Consider the following 17183-nt stretch of genomic DNA (forward strand, 5'->3'; position numbering starts at 1 on the left):
TGCATAATAATGCATTTGAAAGAGTTTAAATAGTGTAATTTGAAAAATAATTACAGTACATTCCAACACATTTTCTCCCTTATGTCGTTTGAATTGGTAACTAGGTTTGACTTTTCTTGCTCTTTTTTTTTTTTATGCTGTTCAGAAGTCTGCCAGCCCCGCATCTTGCTGTATAGCAGCACCTTACGCTGGATGCAGAATTTCTGGGCAACATGGAGCAGTGTGACTCGCCCGATCTGCCGTGGGAAGCTGTTTAATAACCTGAAACCAGGAAAGAAGAAGCTAGGACAACATTACAAGCAGCTGTCATACACCGCCTTGTTTCCTCAGCTACAGGTGAGCAAGACCACTGGGTTGCTTATTTTTCTTAAAGAAGCTTGTATATGGGTCACCGCAGCTTTACCCACTCTCCTCTCTCCAGATCCATTACTGGGCATCGTTTGCTCAGCAACGGGGGATTCAGGTGGAATGCAGTCAGGGGGAAATCTTTACTCGTGGTGTGCAGAGACTTATCCCACAAGGTAATAATCTGTTTCCGCTACAGAGGACCTCCGATATCTTTTCTAATAGGTGTAAGGTAATAATGAATCCGGTTTGTTTATTTGTTAGTGAAGTTTTCAAGAAGATGAGATGTAAGTGGTGGTTTAATGCTCTAGTAGATTAAAGTTATAATTGTCTGTATGTATGAATGTCTGAATGATGTGTACCCGTGTCATTATTTTGTATGTGTGTACAGATATGACATGTATGTGTTTATTTTGCCTAAAAACTTTACCATCTAAAATGTATACACCTAATCTGGTGTCACAGTTGATCTGCGATATGTTCGTATGTTGACGTTTCATAGCCTCAGGTTATTGGGTTTTTTTTTAAATAAATTTGATTAGTTATGGATCCAGATTTAAAAAAAAAAAAATTTGGTGTAATTTACATACTGTTCTCAAAGCTAATATGAAAGACAAAATGTAATTGATGTCTGTATTTGTTTGACTTAAAGCTTAACACAAACTACATTTGCACAACATTTAAGATTGTACTTTAGCTTCTCAATCACTTGAATGAACTGAAGAATCCTTTGTAATGTGACACTTCATTCAGTTCCTTTAAGCATTCTGTTGGGGAGTAAGATATCTTTTGACGATGCATTTGTATTTTTCACTTCTTCCCCTCAGCTGGGACAGTGATGCGTCGCCTCATCTCAGAGTGGAGTGTACCACAGATGACCAGCAAATTAAACCTTGTAACTGTACATCTCATGGCCTCGGCCTGTGACGAGAATGCAGACCACCAAATTGACAATCTTGTACAGAAAACCCATCTGCTCAGCCTATCCTCACTGAGCTATGATAGACAGGTAGGGAAAAAAAATCTAATCCATTATCAGAGGCCTTACTTGATACAGTATTGCCTTATGATTTGTGCTATTGTTTAATCACAGGAGGTTCACACACTGACCATAGCCACTAGTTAATACTTTTTGTGACAAACTGCCCCACCCCCCTTTTCCCCCTCTCTCTTTTGAGGATAGAATTCCCATTTCTCTGACGTCCTAGTGGATGCTGGGAACTCCGTAAGGACCATGGGGAATAGCGGGCTCCGAAGGAGGCTGGGCACTCTAGAAAGATCTTAGCCTACCTGGTGTGCACTGGCTCCTCCCACTATGACCCTCCTCCAAGCCTCAGTTAGATTTCGTGCCCGGCCGAGGTTGGATGCACACTAGGGGCTCTCCTGAGCTCTTAGAAAGTTATAGTCTTAGAATTTGTTATTTTCAGTGAGACCTGCTGGCAACAGGCTCACTGCAGCGAGGGACTAAGGGGAGAAGAAGCGAACTCGCCTGCTTGCAGCCGGATTGGGCTTCTTAGGCTACTGGACACCATTAGCTCCAGAGGGATCGACCGCAGGCCCAGCCTTGATGTTCGGTCCCGGAGCCGCGCCGCCGTCCCCCTTACAGAGCCAGAAGCAAGAAGATGGTCCGGAAAATCGGCGGCATGAAGACATCCTGTCTTCACCAAGGTAGCGCACAGCACTGCAGCTGTGCGCCATTGCTCCTCATACACACTTCACACTCCGGTCACTGAGGGTGCAGGGCGCTGGGGGGGGGCGCCCTGAGGCAGCAATAAAAACACCTTGGCTGGCTAAAATACCTCAATATATAGCCCCTGGGGCTATATATGAGGTAAATACCCCTGCCAGAATCCCATAAAAAGCGGGAGAATACGCAGCGAAAAAGGGGCGGAGCCTATCTCCTCAGCACACTGGCGCCATTTTTCCCTCACAGCTCGGCTGGAAGGAAGCTCCCTGGCTCTTCCCTGCAATTCTACAGTACAGTAAGAGGGAAAAGAGAGGGGGGGGCATTAAAATTGGCACTGTATACAGTATATTATATTGAAAAGCAGCTATTAGGGACATAACTCAGTTAGTCCCTGTATATATATAGCGCTCTGGTGTGTGCTGGCATACTCTTACTCTGTCCCCCCAAAGGGCTTTTGTGGGTCCTGTCCTCTGTTGGAGCATTCCCTGTGTGTGTGGAGTGTGTCGGTACGGCTGTGTCGACATGTTTGAGGAGGATAATGATGTGGAGGGGGAGCAGATGCCTTTAGCAGGGATGTCACCCCCTGGGGGTCAGACACCTGAGTGGTTGGTATTATGGCAGGAAATGAGTGCACGTATAGACTCCTTACATAAAAAAATTTGACGACATGCCGACTGTGGGACAGCCGAGTCTTCAGCTCGTGCCTGTCCAGGTGTCTCAAAAGTCATCAGGGGCTCTGAAACGCCCGCTATCTCAGGTGGCACAAGTAGATGTCGACACGGATACTGACACCAGTGTCGACGACGATGAGTCAAATTTAATGCCCGTTAAGGCCATTCACTGCATGATTGAGGCAATGAAAGAGGTGTTAAATATTTCTGATTTACATCCAGGTACCACAAAAAAGGGTATTATGTTTGGGGAGAAAAAACTACCTGTAGTTTTTCCCCCATCAGATGAATTAAATGAAGTGTGTGAAGAAGCGTGGGCTTCCCCTGATAAGAAATTGGTAATTCCTAAGAAGCTACTAATGGCGTTCCCTTTCCCGCCAGAGGATAGGTTACGTTGGGAAACACCCCCGAAGGTGGATAAAGCGCTCACACGTTTGTCTAAAAAGGTGGCACTACCGTCCCAGGATACGGCCGCCCTTAAGGAACCTGTTGATAGAAAGCAGGAGGCGATCCTGAAGTCTGTATATACACACTCAGGCATTATACTCAGACCAGCTATTGCGTCAGCATGGATGTGCAGTGCTGCCGCTGCGTGGTCAGATAAACTGTCAGAAGATATTGACACGTTAGACAGAGACACGATCCTGCTAACAATTGACCATATCAAAGACTCAGTCTTATACATGAGAGATGCACAGAGGGAAATCTGCCGGCTGGCATCTAAAGTAAGTGCATTATCCATCTCTGCTAGGAGATGCTTATGGACTCGCCAGTGGACTGGAGATGCAGATTCCAAAAGGCACATGGAAGTTTTGCCTTATAAGGGGGAGGAATTATTTGGGGATGGTCTCTCCGACCTAGTTTCCACAGCAACGTCTGGGAAGTCAGCATTTTTACCCCATGTCCCCTCACAGCCTAAGAAGGCGCCATTTTATCAGGTTCAGTCCTTTCGGTCCCAGAAAAACAAGCGGGGAAAAGGAGGGTCTTTTCTGTCAAGAGGCAGAGGCAGGGGAAAAAGGCTGCAGCAAACAGCAGGTTCCCAGGAACAAAAGTCCTCCCCCGCTTCCTCTTCCAAGTCCGCCGCATGACGGTGGGGCTTCACAGGCGGAGCCAGGTACGGTGGGGGCCCGCCTCAGGAATTTCAGCGATCAGTGGGCTCGCTCACAGGTGGATCCCTGGATCCTTCAAATAGTATCTCAGGGATACAGGCTGGAATTCGAGGCGACTCCACCCCGCCGTTTCCTAAAATCCGCCTTGCCGATTGCTCCCTCAGACAGGGAGGCGGTGCTAGCAGCGATTCAGAAGCTGTATTCCCAGCAGGTGATAATCAAGGTACCCCCTACTTCAACAAGGCCGGGGTTACTATTCCACACTATTTGTGGTGCCGAAACCGGACGGTTCGGTGAGACCCATTTTAAATTTGAAATCCTTGAACACATACATAAAAAAATTCAAGTTCAAGATGGAATCGCTCAGGGCGGTTATTGCAAGCCTGGACGAGGGGGATTACATGGTATCCCTGGACATCAAGGATGCTTACCTGCATGTCCCCATTTACAATTCTCACCAGGAGTACCTCAGATTTGTGGTACAGGATTGCCATTACCAATTCCAGACGCTGCCGTTTGGACTCTCCACGGCACCGAGGGTATTTACCAAGGTTATGGCGGAAATGATGATACTCCTTCGAAAAAAGGGAGTTTTAATTATCCCATACTTGGACGATCTCCTAATAAAGGCACGATCCAAGGAACAGTTGTTAGTGGGAGTAGCACTATCTCAGGAAGTGCTGAGCCAGCACGGTTGGATTCTGAATATCCCAAAGTCACAGCTGGTCCCCACGACACGTCTAATGTTCCTGGGAATGATTCTGGACACGGCTCAGAAAAAAGTGTTTCTCCCGGAGGAGAAAGCCAGGGAGTTGTCTTCTCTAGTCAGAGACCTCCTAAAACCAAAACAGGTATCGGTGCATCACTGCACGCGGGTCCTGGGAAAGATGGTAGCTTCTTACGAAGCAATTCCATTCGGCAGGTTCCATGCAAGAATTTTTCAGTGGGACCTGTTGGACAAGTGGTCCGGATCGCATCTTCAGATGCATCGTTTAATAACCCTGTCTCCACGAACCAGGGTGTCTCTTCTGTGGTGGCTGCACAGTGCTCATCTTCTGGAGGGCCGCAGATTCGGCATACAGGACTGGGTCCTGGTGACCACGGATGCCAGCCTACGAGGCTGGGGGGCAGTCACAAAGGGAAGAAATTTCCAAGGACTATGGTCAAGTCAGGAGACTGCCCTTCACATAAATATTCTGGAACTAAGGGCCATTTACAAGGCCCTAAGTCAAGCAAAATCCCTGCTCCTACACCAGCCGGTGCTGATCCAGTCAGACAACATCACGGCAGTCGCCCATGTGAATCGACAGGGCGGCACAAGAAGCAGGACGGCGATGGCAGAAGCCACAAAAATTCTCCGATGGGCGGAGAATCATGTACTAGCACTGTCAGCAGTGTTCATCCCGGGAGTGGACAACTGGGAAGCAGACTTTCTCAGCAGGCACGACCTCCACCCGGGAGAGTGGGGACTTCATCCAGAAGTCTTCCAAATGATTGTAAATCAATGGGGTCGTCCACAGGTGGACATGATGGCGTCCCGCCTAAACAAAAAACTAGAGAAGTATTGCGCCAGGTCAAGAGACCCTCAGGCGATAGCTGTGGACGCTCTAGTGACACCGTGGGTGTACCGGTCAGTTTATGTGTTCCCTCCTCTACCCCTCATACCAAAGGTATTGAGAATAATAAGAAAGCGAGGAGTAAACACAATTCTCGTGGTTCCGGATTGGCCGAGAAGAGCGTGGTACCCGGAACTTCAAGAGATGATCTCAGAGGACCCGTGGTCTCTGCCGCTCAGACAGGACCTGCTGCAGCAGGGCCCCTGTCTGTTCCAAGACTTACCGCGGCTGCGTTTGACGGCATGGCGGTTGAACGCCGGATCCTGAAGGAAAAGGGCATTCCGGAGGAAGTCATTCCTACGCTTATTAAAGCCAGGAAAGAGATCACAGCAACTCATTATCACCGCATATGGCGGAGGTATGTTGCATGGTGTGAGGCCGAAAAGGCCCCAACGGAGGAATTTCAACTAGGTCGATTTCTGCATTTCCTGCAAGCAGGAGTGAATATGGGCCTAAAACTGGGCTCCATTAAGGTACAGATCTCGGCTCTGTCAATTTTCTTTCAAAAAGAACTAGCTTCAGTACCTGAAGTTCAGACATTTGTGAAAGGAGTGCTGCATATTCAGCCCCCATTTGTGCCTCCTGTGGCACCTTGGGATCTCAACGTGATGTTGAGTTTCTTAAAATCACATTGGTTTGAGCCACTAAAAACCGTGGATCTGAAATATCTCACGTGGAAAGTGGTCATGTTATTGGCCTTGGCTTCAGCCAGGCGAGTGTCAGAGTTGGCGGCTTTATCATGTAAAAGCCCTTATCTGATTTTCCATATGGATAGGGCAGAATTGAGGACTCGTCCCCAGTTTCTCCCTAAGGTGGTGTCAGCGTTTCACCTGAACCAGCCTATTGTGGTGCCTGCGGCTACTAAGGATTTGGAGGACTCCAAGTTGCTAGACGTTGTCAGGGCCCTGAAAATATGTTTCCAGGACGGCTGGAGTCAGAAAATCTGACTCGCTGTTTATCCTGTATGCACCCAACAAGCTGGGTGCTCCTGCTTCTAAGCAGACTATTGCTCGTTGGATTTGTAGTACAATTCAGCTTGCACATACTGTGGCAGGCCTGCCACAGCCAAAATCTGTCAATGCCCATTCCACAAGGAAGGTGGGCTCATCTTGGGCGGCTGCCCGAGGGGTCTCTGCTTTACAACTTTGCCGAGCTGCTACTTGGTCAGGGGCAAACACGTTTGCAAAATTCTATAAATTTGATACCCTGGCTGAGGAGGACCTGGAGTTCTCTCATTCGGTGCTGCAGAGTCATCCGCACTCTCCCGCCCGTTTGGGAGCTTTGGTATAATCCCCATGGTCCTTACGGAGTTCCCAGCATCCACTAGGACGTCAGAGAAAATAAGAATTTACTCACCGGTAATTCTATTTCTCGTAGTCCGTAGTGGATGCTGGGCGCCCATCCCAAGTGCGGTTTATCTGCAATACTTGTACATAGTTATTGTTAACTAAATCGGGTTATTGTTGAGCCATCTGTTGAGAGGCTCTATTGTTTCATACTGTTAACTGTGTTTCATATCACGAGTTGTACGGTGTGATTGGTGTGGCTGGTATGAGTCTTACCCGGGATTCAAAATCCTTCCTTATTGTGTACGCTCGTCCGGGCACAGTACCTAACTGAGGCTTGGAGGAGGGTCATAGTGGGAGGAGCCAGTGCACACCAGGTAGTGTAAGATCTTTCTAGAGTGCCCAGCCTCCTTCGGAGCCCGCTATTCCCCATGGTCCTTACGGAGTTCCCAGCATCCACTACGGACTACGAGAAATAGAATTACCGGTGAGTAAATTCTTATTTGTTACTTGATGCAGGCAACTTAACTGTAGTGTTTGAGAAAATTAAATGATTATAGCATTCAAGGGAAGAGTACTGGGGCTATCAAAGCATTTCACCATTTCTGTCCATATTTCAGCATCTGACTGGATGCTGATTCTCTACTTGGACATTGCCAGTCTACTTATGATAGTGCACTATTTGCATGGGTATCCGGTCTCTAGGTCGACCACACTTAGGTCGACAATGCCTAGGTTGACCGCTATTGGTCAACAGGGTCTGTAGATCGTCAGGGTCTCTAGGTCGACAGGAGTTTCTCACAATTTTTATTTAAAAAAAAAACAAAAAAACTTTTTCATAATTTACGATACACGTGGACTACGATTGGGAATAGTAACCTGCCCGAAGCATGGCGAGCCTTGCGAAGTTACACGGTGCACTAATTGGGGTTCCCTGTCACTGTACTGAGAAAACGACACAAAACCCTCATGTTGACCTTTTTACCTAGAAACCCTGTCAACCTAGTTACTATCGACCTAAGTGTGGTCGGCCTTCCATACCACACCCCTTTGCATGTTCTTTGAAATTGTGCAAACTGTCTACTTGTGTCAGGTTACAGTGGGGTTCCCTCCGCTATTTACTCTCTCCAACCAATTTTAGTGGGTATTAGTACCATGAGTGTAGAGAGGGTCCTTCAGGACTTTGGGCACTTAAAATAAAATCAATCTTCTGATGCTTCTACCTCCCCTGTATTACTATCCTGCCGGGAGTTTAGAGTGAGATGTAAAAATAATTTCTATTTTTGATTGAACTGTGTGATATTTTGTTTATAGTGTAAGTGTCCTGTATCTTTAGATGCCGCTGTGTTTCTATAATGTAATTGTTTGGTATGTGCCGTGCCACTGTGTGGTTCTAAAGTGGAAACCATTTAATTGCTTCAGTACATGTTTCTTTTAAGGTTACAGCTTGTGGTTATCAGAGCAATATGTGATGTCTCTCCATGCATTGCTGAGTATCAGATAATGGGTTGCACTTGATATGCCGGCTGTCGGGATCCCGGCGCTCAGCATACCGACACTGGAATCCCGACGCCGGCATACCAACAACTATTTTCCCTCTTCGGGTGTCCATGACACCCCTGGAGGGAGAATAAATAGCGTGGCGCGGTGAGCACAGCGAGCCCGCAAGGGGCTCTTCTGCGCTCGCCCCGCTGCCGGTATGCTGTGCGTCGGGATCCCGAGCGCCGGCATACCGTAGTACACCCTCAGATAATTATACACTTTATATTTGCCATATCTTTGAATATAATTTCCTGTCAGAAATTGCACACAAGTTTATCTCTCCCTCTCTTTAACCAACACGCACAGCTTGCAGTTTCTAAACATAAATCCCTTCTTGACACAATTATTCTTTTTTAAGTCTTAGTGTGCATACTAGGATTAGCGAGCCAGGCGGCTTCCGAGTATAAGGAAATGCTGGAGTCTCTGCTCTTATCTGGAATTTGTAGTATACTTTATACAAAGGGGCATAGAGTTGTAGTACCGGGTTTTGGGTATTTTAACTCACACTCCAAAAGCTCAAGCTCCACACCTTATGTATGTCAGCTGCAGACAATATTCCTTTAGGTTTTTATTTTACTTTTATTTACTTTCTTTATTCAGAAGAGGAAGCCACCTCTCACTGGCACCTGTATAACCCTTTATGTTTCAGATCTCTGCGGTCTGTTCTCTTCCAATAGAGGTTATCGCTTTTACCGGAGGCATTTGAGATCATTATTCAGTCTTACTTTAGTACCTTGGGACTAGAATTTAGTGTTGATGCCACTATAACAAGCTCCTTTTGTACCACTGACATCAATGGATCTCAAGTTTCCCACATGACCATTTCCACACCCTGTTCGGTCTTATACATGGGTTTTCAACCTGCGGCCCTCCAACTGCTGTGAAACTAGACATCCCAGCATGCCTTGCTACAGTTCTGCTATTAAAGAATGCTTAAAACTGAGGCAGGGCTTTGCTGGGATGTGTAGTTCCATAGAAGCTGGAGGGCCACAGGTTGAAGACCCATGGTCTTATAGATCTTTGAATTTTATACTTTCATGAGGATAGGACTGCTCTGTGCACCTAATGATATCTTCAGCTTGCATTGGTTTCTAAATTCCACTTACATTATGATATTGTGATTTTGGCATTGGGTCAGGATCATTCACTTACTGGATGTTGGCATGGAATTTAAGGTACGTGTTAGACGAAGACTTGAGTTTCTGATTATGATCATTATGATTTTCTGCGTCTGAGCAGACTATAGCTAGAGGGATCACTTCTGTCAATTCTGTCAATAGTCACACCTACACTGGAGCAGGGAAGCCTATTCCTTATAAATATGAAGGCTCATTCTACCCAATAAGTGAGCACTTCATGGCCAGCAGCTTTGGAGTGTCCATATGGTACCAGTATGATGGGGAAACCATTATTTTTCTATTTATGTAAAATTCTTTTATTTGACTCCATTGGCGATCCCTTAACTTACACCCTTTTTTGTCATCACATTATCTCCAGTTTACAAATGTACTAAAGTTTTTTGTGTAGGGGTAGAGTGGATGGGCTGATTTTTATTTTTTTCAGGTCCCGTGAGGAATGAGCTTCAGGAGTGTCATTTTATTGCATGTGTTAATGTCCTGAAGACGTTCTATATCCCATGGTACCAGTGACCCACAGTAGTTTCAATGAGAAAGATTTAATATACAAAGGGGGATATTCAATTGTTTGAAAAGTCGGTTGGGTATCTGTTTTTGGGTATCTGTCTATTAGATAGGAAAAAACAGACACCCAACTGACTTTTCAAACAATTGAATATCCCCCAATATGTCTGTTTTGAACTGATGTGAAAAAATTTGTTGGTACCCTACTATGAAAAAGAAGAACCCAATATCTATGAAATAACTTGACCATTACAAAAGGAATTGTCATCCAGCATTGATTGTTCCATATGTAATAGAAATCATACTTTGCATTTGATTTTTGTTTTGAAAGAGAATTTTAAATGATAAAACAAATGAGAATGGCATGGGCAAAAAAAAACATTTTGTAAAATACATATTGACACACTGCTTCTGGGAGAAGGTCCTTAGAACAGATGAGTCACAACTGGAGCTTTTTGGCAAGTCACATTAGCTCTAAGGACCTAATTCAGAGTTGATCGCAGCAGCAAATTTGTTAGCAGTTGGGCAAAACCATGTGCACTGCAGGGGGGGCAGATATAACTTGTGCAGAGAGAGTTAAATTTGGGTGGGGTGTGTTCAAACTGAAATCTAAATTGCGGTGTAAAAATAAAGCAGCCAGTATTTACCTTGCACAGAAACAAAATAACCCACCCAAATCTAACTTTCTCTGCAAATGTTATATCTGCCACACCTGCAGTGCACGTGGTTTTTCCCAACTGCTAACAAATTTGCTGCTGCGATCAACTCTGAATTACCCCCCTATGTTCACAGATGAAAAAATGTAACTTTCAAAAAATACAATCAAACCACCACCATACCTACTGTGAAAGATGGAGGAGGCTTGGTTATGTTTTGGGGCTGCTTTGCTAAACCTGGCAAGGGGGCCTCAAATCTGTGCAGGGCACAATAAAAATTTAAGACTATCGGGACATTCTAGAATGAAAAAGACTACCCAGTGTCAGAAAGCTATGTTTCAGTCATAGATCATAGGTCCTCCAACAGGATAATGACCCAAAACACACAAATAAAAGCACCCAAGAATGGATAAAAACAGAAAATTGGACTATTCTGAAGTGGCTTTCTACGAGCCCTGATCTTAATCCTATTGAACTTGAGACAGCTGGAGCAGTTTGCTAAGGACGAGGGCTTAACTTCTGCATAATTCTCATTGGGGCAGATGTATTAAGCCTGGAGATGGCATAAGGAAGTGATAAACTAGTGACAAGTGCAAGGTGATAAACACACCATCCAGTCAGCTCCTAACTGTTAATTTACATATTGGAGCTGATTGGCTGGTGCATTTGGCCTTGCACTTATCACTGGTTTATCACTTCCTTATGCCTTCTCCAGGTTAATACATCTGCCCCCTTGAGAGTTATAGAATGCGAATATCGTGTTGCACAATCTTTAGAGGCAACGGGCCTCATCTTTTTTTGTTGTTTTAAGTGAAGTCGGATGGTGCGATCAAACACTGACTTATCTTAAAGTTCAGCTTATTTCTGTTTGAGTTTTCCTTGGTTCTTTTTCTACCATTCTCTCTATCCTTCTGTTTAATCCAGAGTCAATACTGCTTTTGTGGCCGCATCCAGGGAGGTTAGCTACAGTCCCATGGACTTTAAAAACTGTGAATTTACTGCAAACCGCGGTACATTGGCGAAAAGACCTATTCAGTTGTCCGCAAAAACGGATTTGCAGTAACTTTTATCGCAGAATTCAATTCACCACCTCTGAGCAGGTTATACACTTGGGGAAAATTCCTTTTTTAAGTTAAAAAAGTTGGGATTTGGTTCTGAACCCCTGGGACACCCCCCTGAATGACTAATTAGGCAAGTTTTTAAATGTCATTTTTGGGGGGTGAAAAATTATTGACATTGGGGTACAAGTTATGGGACAGATATATTGGGGTGCTTTACGAGTGGGACAAGTGTTTTTAGGCTTTCAGGTTGGAGTAATAAGTGTTTCCACTTTTTTAGTCTCCTAAAATGATCCAAATATATATACATATACACATATACACATTTTTATGTATCCCAAGTTTAATTTTAGCACTTATTTTGCAGAAAACAAGTTGTTCTAAAAGAAAAAGAAAAAAAATGCATATAACAGCCATTTGACCTAATTTAAGTACCTTTTATTATAACCAATGATAAACTTTTATACTGTTATCTGATGTTAGTTTAGCTTTTTGGGGGGGTACAGGCAGATTTACCAATTTTTTTTCACTGCCAGCAACAATTTTTTGCAATTTCTCTAATGTCCTAGTGGATGCTGGGGACTCCGTAAGGACCATGGGGATAGACGGGCTCCGCAGGAGACATGGGCACTTAAAGAAAGAATTTAGGTTCTGGTGTGCACTGGCTCCTCCCTCTATGCCCCTCCTCCAGACCTCAGTTTTGATACTGTGCCCAGACGAGCTGGGTGCTTTTCAGTGAGCTCTCCTGAGTTCGCTGAGAGAAAGTATTTTGTTAGGTTTTTTATTTTCAGGGAGCTCTGCTGGCAACAGACTCCCTGCATCGTGGGACAGAGGGGAGAGAAGCAGCCCTACTCTCTGAAGCTAGGTCCTGCTTCTTAGGCTACTGGACACCATTAGCTCCAGAGGGATCGTACGCAGGATCTCACCCTCGCCGTCCGATCCCAGAGCCGCGCCGCGGTCCCCCTCGCAGAGCCGGAAGACAGAAGCCGGGTGAGTATGAGAAGCAAGAAGACTTCGAAATCGGCGGCAGAAGACTCCGTTCTTCACTGAGGTAACGCACAGCACTGCAGCTGTGCGCCATTGCTCCCACACACCTCACATACTCCGGTCACTGTAAGGGTGCAGGGGGTGGGGGGCGCCCTGGGCAGCATTTGGATCCTCTTTTTGGCAAAAGTGAACATATATACAGTTGGGCACTGTATATATGTATGAGCCCCCGCCAAGAAAATGCATATTTAAGCGGGACAGAAGCCCGCAGTCGAGGGGGCGGGGCTTCTTCCTCAGCACTCACCAGCGCCATTTTTTTCTCCACAGCTCCGCTGAGAGGAAGCTCCCCAGGCTCTCCCCTGCAGATTCACGGTAGAAGAGGGTAAAAAGAGAGGGTGGGCACATAAATTAGGCGCAAAAACAATATAAACAGCAGCTACTGGGTTAACATTAAGTTACTGTGTTATTCCTGGGTTATAGCGCTGGGGTGTGTGCTGGCATACTCTCTCTCTGTCTCTCCAAAGGGCCTTGTGGGGGAACTGTCTTCAAAAAGGGCATTCCCTGTGTGTGTGGTGTGTCGGTACGCTTGTGTCGACATGTCTCATGAGGAAGGCTATGTGGAAGCAGAGCGGGAGCAAGTGAATGTGGTGTCTCCGCCGACGGCGCCGACACCTGATTGGATGGATATGTGGAAGGTTTTAATGATAATGTTAATTCCTTGCATAAGAGGTTAGATAAAGCTGAAGCCTCAGGACAGTCAGGGTCCCAACCCGTGCCTGATCCTATGTCGCAGAGGCCGTCAGGGTCTCAGAAGCGCCCACTATCCCAAATTGTTGACACAGATACCGACATGGATTCTGACTCCAGTGTCGATGACGATGATGCAAAGTTACAGCCAAAGTTGGCTAAATCACTCCGATATATGATTATAGCAATTAAGGATGTATTGCACATCACTGAGGAAACCCCTGTCCCTGACACAAGGGTTTATATGTATAAGGGAAAGAAACCTGAGGTAACTTCCCCCCTCACACGAACTGAATGAGTTATGTGAAAAAGCTTGGGAATCTAAAGATAAAAAAATGCAGATTTCCAAACGGATTCTTATGGCGTATCCTTTCCCGCCAACGGACAGGTTACGATGGGAATCCTCCCCTAGGGTGGACAAAGCTTTAACACGCTTATCCAAAAAGGTAGCCCTGCCGTCTCAGGATACGGCTACCCTCAAGGATGCTGCTGATCGCAAACAGGAGGGTACCCTGAAGTCCATTTAAAGACTCTGTCCTTTATATGATAGATGCTCAAAGAGACATTAGTCTACTGGGTTCTAGAATAAATGCTATGTCAATTTCTGCCAGAAGGGTCCTGTGGACTCGGCAATGGACAGGTGATGCCGACTCAAAAAGGCATATGGAGGTTTTACCTTACAAGGGTGAGGAATTGTTTGGGGAGGGTCTCTCGGACCTGGTCTCCACAGCTACTGCTGGAAAGTCAAATTTTTTGCCATATGTTTCCTCACAGCCTAAGAGAGCACCGTATTATCAAATGCAGTCCTTTCGATCACAGAAAAACAAGAAAGTCCGAGCTGTGTCCTTTATTGCCAGAGGCAGGGTCAGAGGAAAGAAGCTGCACAACACAGCTAGTTCCCAGGAACAGAAGTCCTCCCCGGCCTCTACAAAATCCACCGCATGACGCTGGGGCTCCACAGGCGGAGCTAGGCCCGGTGGGGGCACGTCTTCGAAATTTCAGCCACAAGTGGGTTCACTCCCAGTTGGATCCTTGGGCAATAGATGTTGTGTCTAAGGGATACAAGCTGGAATTCGAGGAGATGCCCCCTCACCGATACCTCAAATCGGCCCTGCCAGCTTCCCCCCACGAGAGAGAAATAGTGTTAACTGCAATTCACAAATTGTATCTTCAACAGGTGGTGGTCAAGGTTCCCCTCCTTCAGCAGGGAAGGGGTTATTATTCGACCATGTTTGTAGTCCCGGAACCGGACGGTTCGGTCAGACCCATATTGAATTTAAAATCCATGAACATATACCTAAAAAGGTTCAAGTTCAAGATGGAATCGCTGAGAGCGGTCATCACAAGCCTGGAAGGGGGGAATTTTATGGTGTCTCTGGACATAAAGGATGCATACCTTCATGTCCCCATTTATCCACCTCATCAGGCGTACCTCAGATTTGTGGTACAGGATTGTCATTACCAATTTCAGACGTTGCTGTTTGGTCTCTCCACGGCACCGAGAATATTTACCAAAGTAATGGCGGAAATGATGGTACTCCTGCGGAAGCAAGGAGTCACAATTATCCCATACTTGGACGATCTCCTCATAAAAGCGAGATCAAGAGAGCAGTTGCTGATCAGCGTAGCACTTTCTCTGAAAGTGTTACGGCAACACGGCTGGATTCTAAATATTCCAAAGTCGCAGTTGGTTCCTACGACTCGTCTGCCTTTCCTAGGCATGATTCTAGACACAGACCAGAAAAGGGTTTATCTCCCGATGGAGAAAGCTCAGGAACTCATGACACTGGTCAGGAACCTATTAAAACCAAAACAGGTGTCAGTGCATCACTGCACTCGTGTCCTGGGAAAGATGGTGGCATCATATGAGGCCATTCCCTTCGGCAGGTTCCATGCGAGGACCTTTCAATGGGACTTACTGGACAAGTGGTCTGGATCACATCTTCAGATGCATCGGTTAATCACCCTATCCCCCAGGGCCAGGGTTTCACTCCTGTGGTGGCTGCAGAGCGCTCACCTTCTCGAGAGCCGCAGATTCGGCATTCAGGACTGGGTCCTGGTGACCACGGACGCAAGCCTCCGAGGTTGGGGGGCAGTCACACAGGGAAGAAATTTCCAAGGTCTGTGGTCAAGTCAAGAGACTTGCCTTCACATCAACATCCTGGAACTAAGGGCCATATACAACGCCCTACGTCAAGCGGAGACCCTGCTTCTCGACCAACCGGTTCTGATTCAGTCAGACAACATCACCGCAGTGGCTCATGTAAACCGCCAAGGCGCGGCACAAGGAGCAGAGTGGCGATAGCGGAAGCCACCAGAATTCTTTGCTGGGCGGAGAATCACGTAAGCGCACTGTCAGCAGTGTTCATCCTGGGAGTGGACAACTGGGAAGCAGACTTCCTCAGCAGACACGACCTCCACCCGGGAGAGTGGGGACTTCATCAGGAAGTCTTCGCGCAGATTACAAGTCGGTGGGAACTGCCACAGGTGGACATGATGGCATCCCGCCTCAACAAAAAGCTACAGAGGTATTGCGCCAGGTCAAGAGACCCTCAGGCGATAGCTGTAGACGCCCTGGTGACACCGTGGGTGTTCCAGTCGGTCTATGTATTTCCTCCTCTTCCTCTCATACCCAAGGTGCTGAGGATAATAAGAAAAAGAGGAGTGAGAACAATACTCATTGTTCCAGATTGGCCACGAAGGACTTGGTATCCAGATCTGCAAGAAATGCTCACAGAGGACCCGTGGACTCTTCCTCTAAGACAGGACTTGTTGCAACAGGGTTCCTGTCTGTTCCAAGACTTACCGCGGCTGCGTTTGACGGCATGGCGGTTGAACGCCCGATCCTAGCAGAGAAAGGCATTCCGGATGAGGTCATTCCTACGCTGATAAAGGCTAGGAAGGACGTGACAGCTCAACATTATCACCGTATATGGCGAAAATATGTTGCTTGGTGTGAGGCCAGGAATGCTCCTACGGAGGAGTTCCAGCTGGGCCGTTTCCTTCACTTACTACAGTCCGGAGTGAATTTGGGCCTAAAATTGGGTTCCATTAAGGTCCAGATTTCGGCCCTGTCCATTTTCTTTCAAAAGGAGTTGGCTTCTCTACCTTAAGTTCAGACGTTTGTAAAGGGAGTGCTGCATATTCAACCCCCTTTTGTGCCTCCAGTGGCACCTTGGGATCTTAACGTGGTGTTGAGTTTCCTGAAATCCCACTGGTTTGAACCACTCAAAATGGTGGAGTTGAAATATCTCACGTGGAAGGTGGTCATGCTATTAACCTTGGCTTCGGCTAGGCGTGTGTCAGAGTTAGCGGCTTTGTCACATAAAAGCCCCTATCTGGTTTTCCATGCGGATAGAGCAGAATTGCGGACCCGTCCACAATTTCTGCCGAAAGTGGTTTCATCTTTTCATATAAACCAACCTATTGTGGTGCCTGTGGCTACTACTGACTTGGAGGATTCCGAGTTGCTTGATGTGGTCAGGGCTTTGAAGGTTTATGTAGCCAGAACGGCTAGGGTCAGGAAAACAGAGTCTTTGTTTATCCTGTATGCTTCCAACAAGCTTGGTGCTCCAGCTTCAAAGGAAACTATTGCTCGCTGGATCTGTAACACGATTCAGCAGGCTCATTCTGCGGCCGAAATCAGTTCCACTTGGAAGGTGGGCTCTTCTTGGGCGGCTGCCTGTGGGGTCTCGGCATTACAGCTTTGCCGAGTGGCTACTTGGTCGTGTTCAAACACTTTTGCAAATTTCTACAAGTTTGATACCCTGGCTGAGGAGGACCTTGTGTTTGCTCAATCGGTGCTGCAGAGTCATCCGCACTCTCCCGCCCGTTTGGGA

At 46.5% G+C, this 17183-nt stretch overlaps 1 protein-coding gene across 2 annotated transcripts in view; it reads left to right on the top strand.

Moving 5' to 3' along the window:
• The window catches only part of BLTP2 (bridge-like lipid transfer protein family member 2), a 177109-nt gene that overhangs the window by 108436 nt on the left and 51490 nt on the right, over positions 1-17183 (top strand). For both annotated transcript variants that reach the window (XM_063955868.1, XM_063955869.1), the window contains 3 exons: positions 146-336; positions 422-521; positions 1173-1354. In XM_063955868.1, coding sequence (XP_063811938.1) covers positions 146-336; positions 422-521; positions 1173-1354 — 473 coding nt within the window. The remainder of the gene's footprint in view (positions 1-145; positions 337-421; positions 522-1172; positions 1355-17183) is intronic.

This window comes from Pseudophryne corroboree, chromosome 2 (assembly GCF_028390025.1).
Source record: "Pseudophryne corroboree isolate aPseCor3 chromosome 2, aPseCor3.hap2, whole genome shotgun sequence".
Taxonomy (NCBI): Eukaryota; Metazoa; Chordata; class Amphibia; order Anura; family Myobatrachidae; genus Pseudophryne; species Pseudophryne corroboree.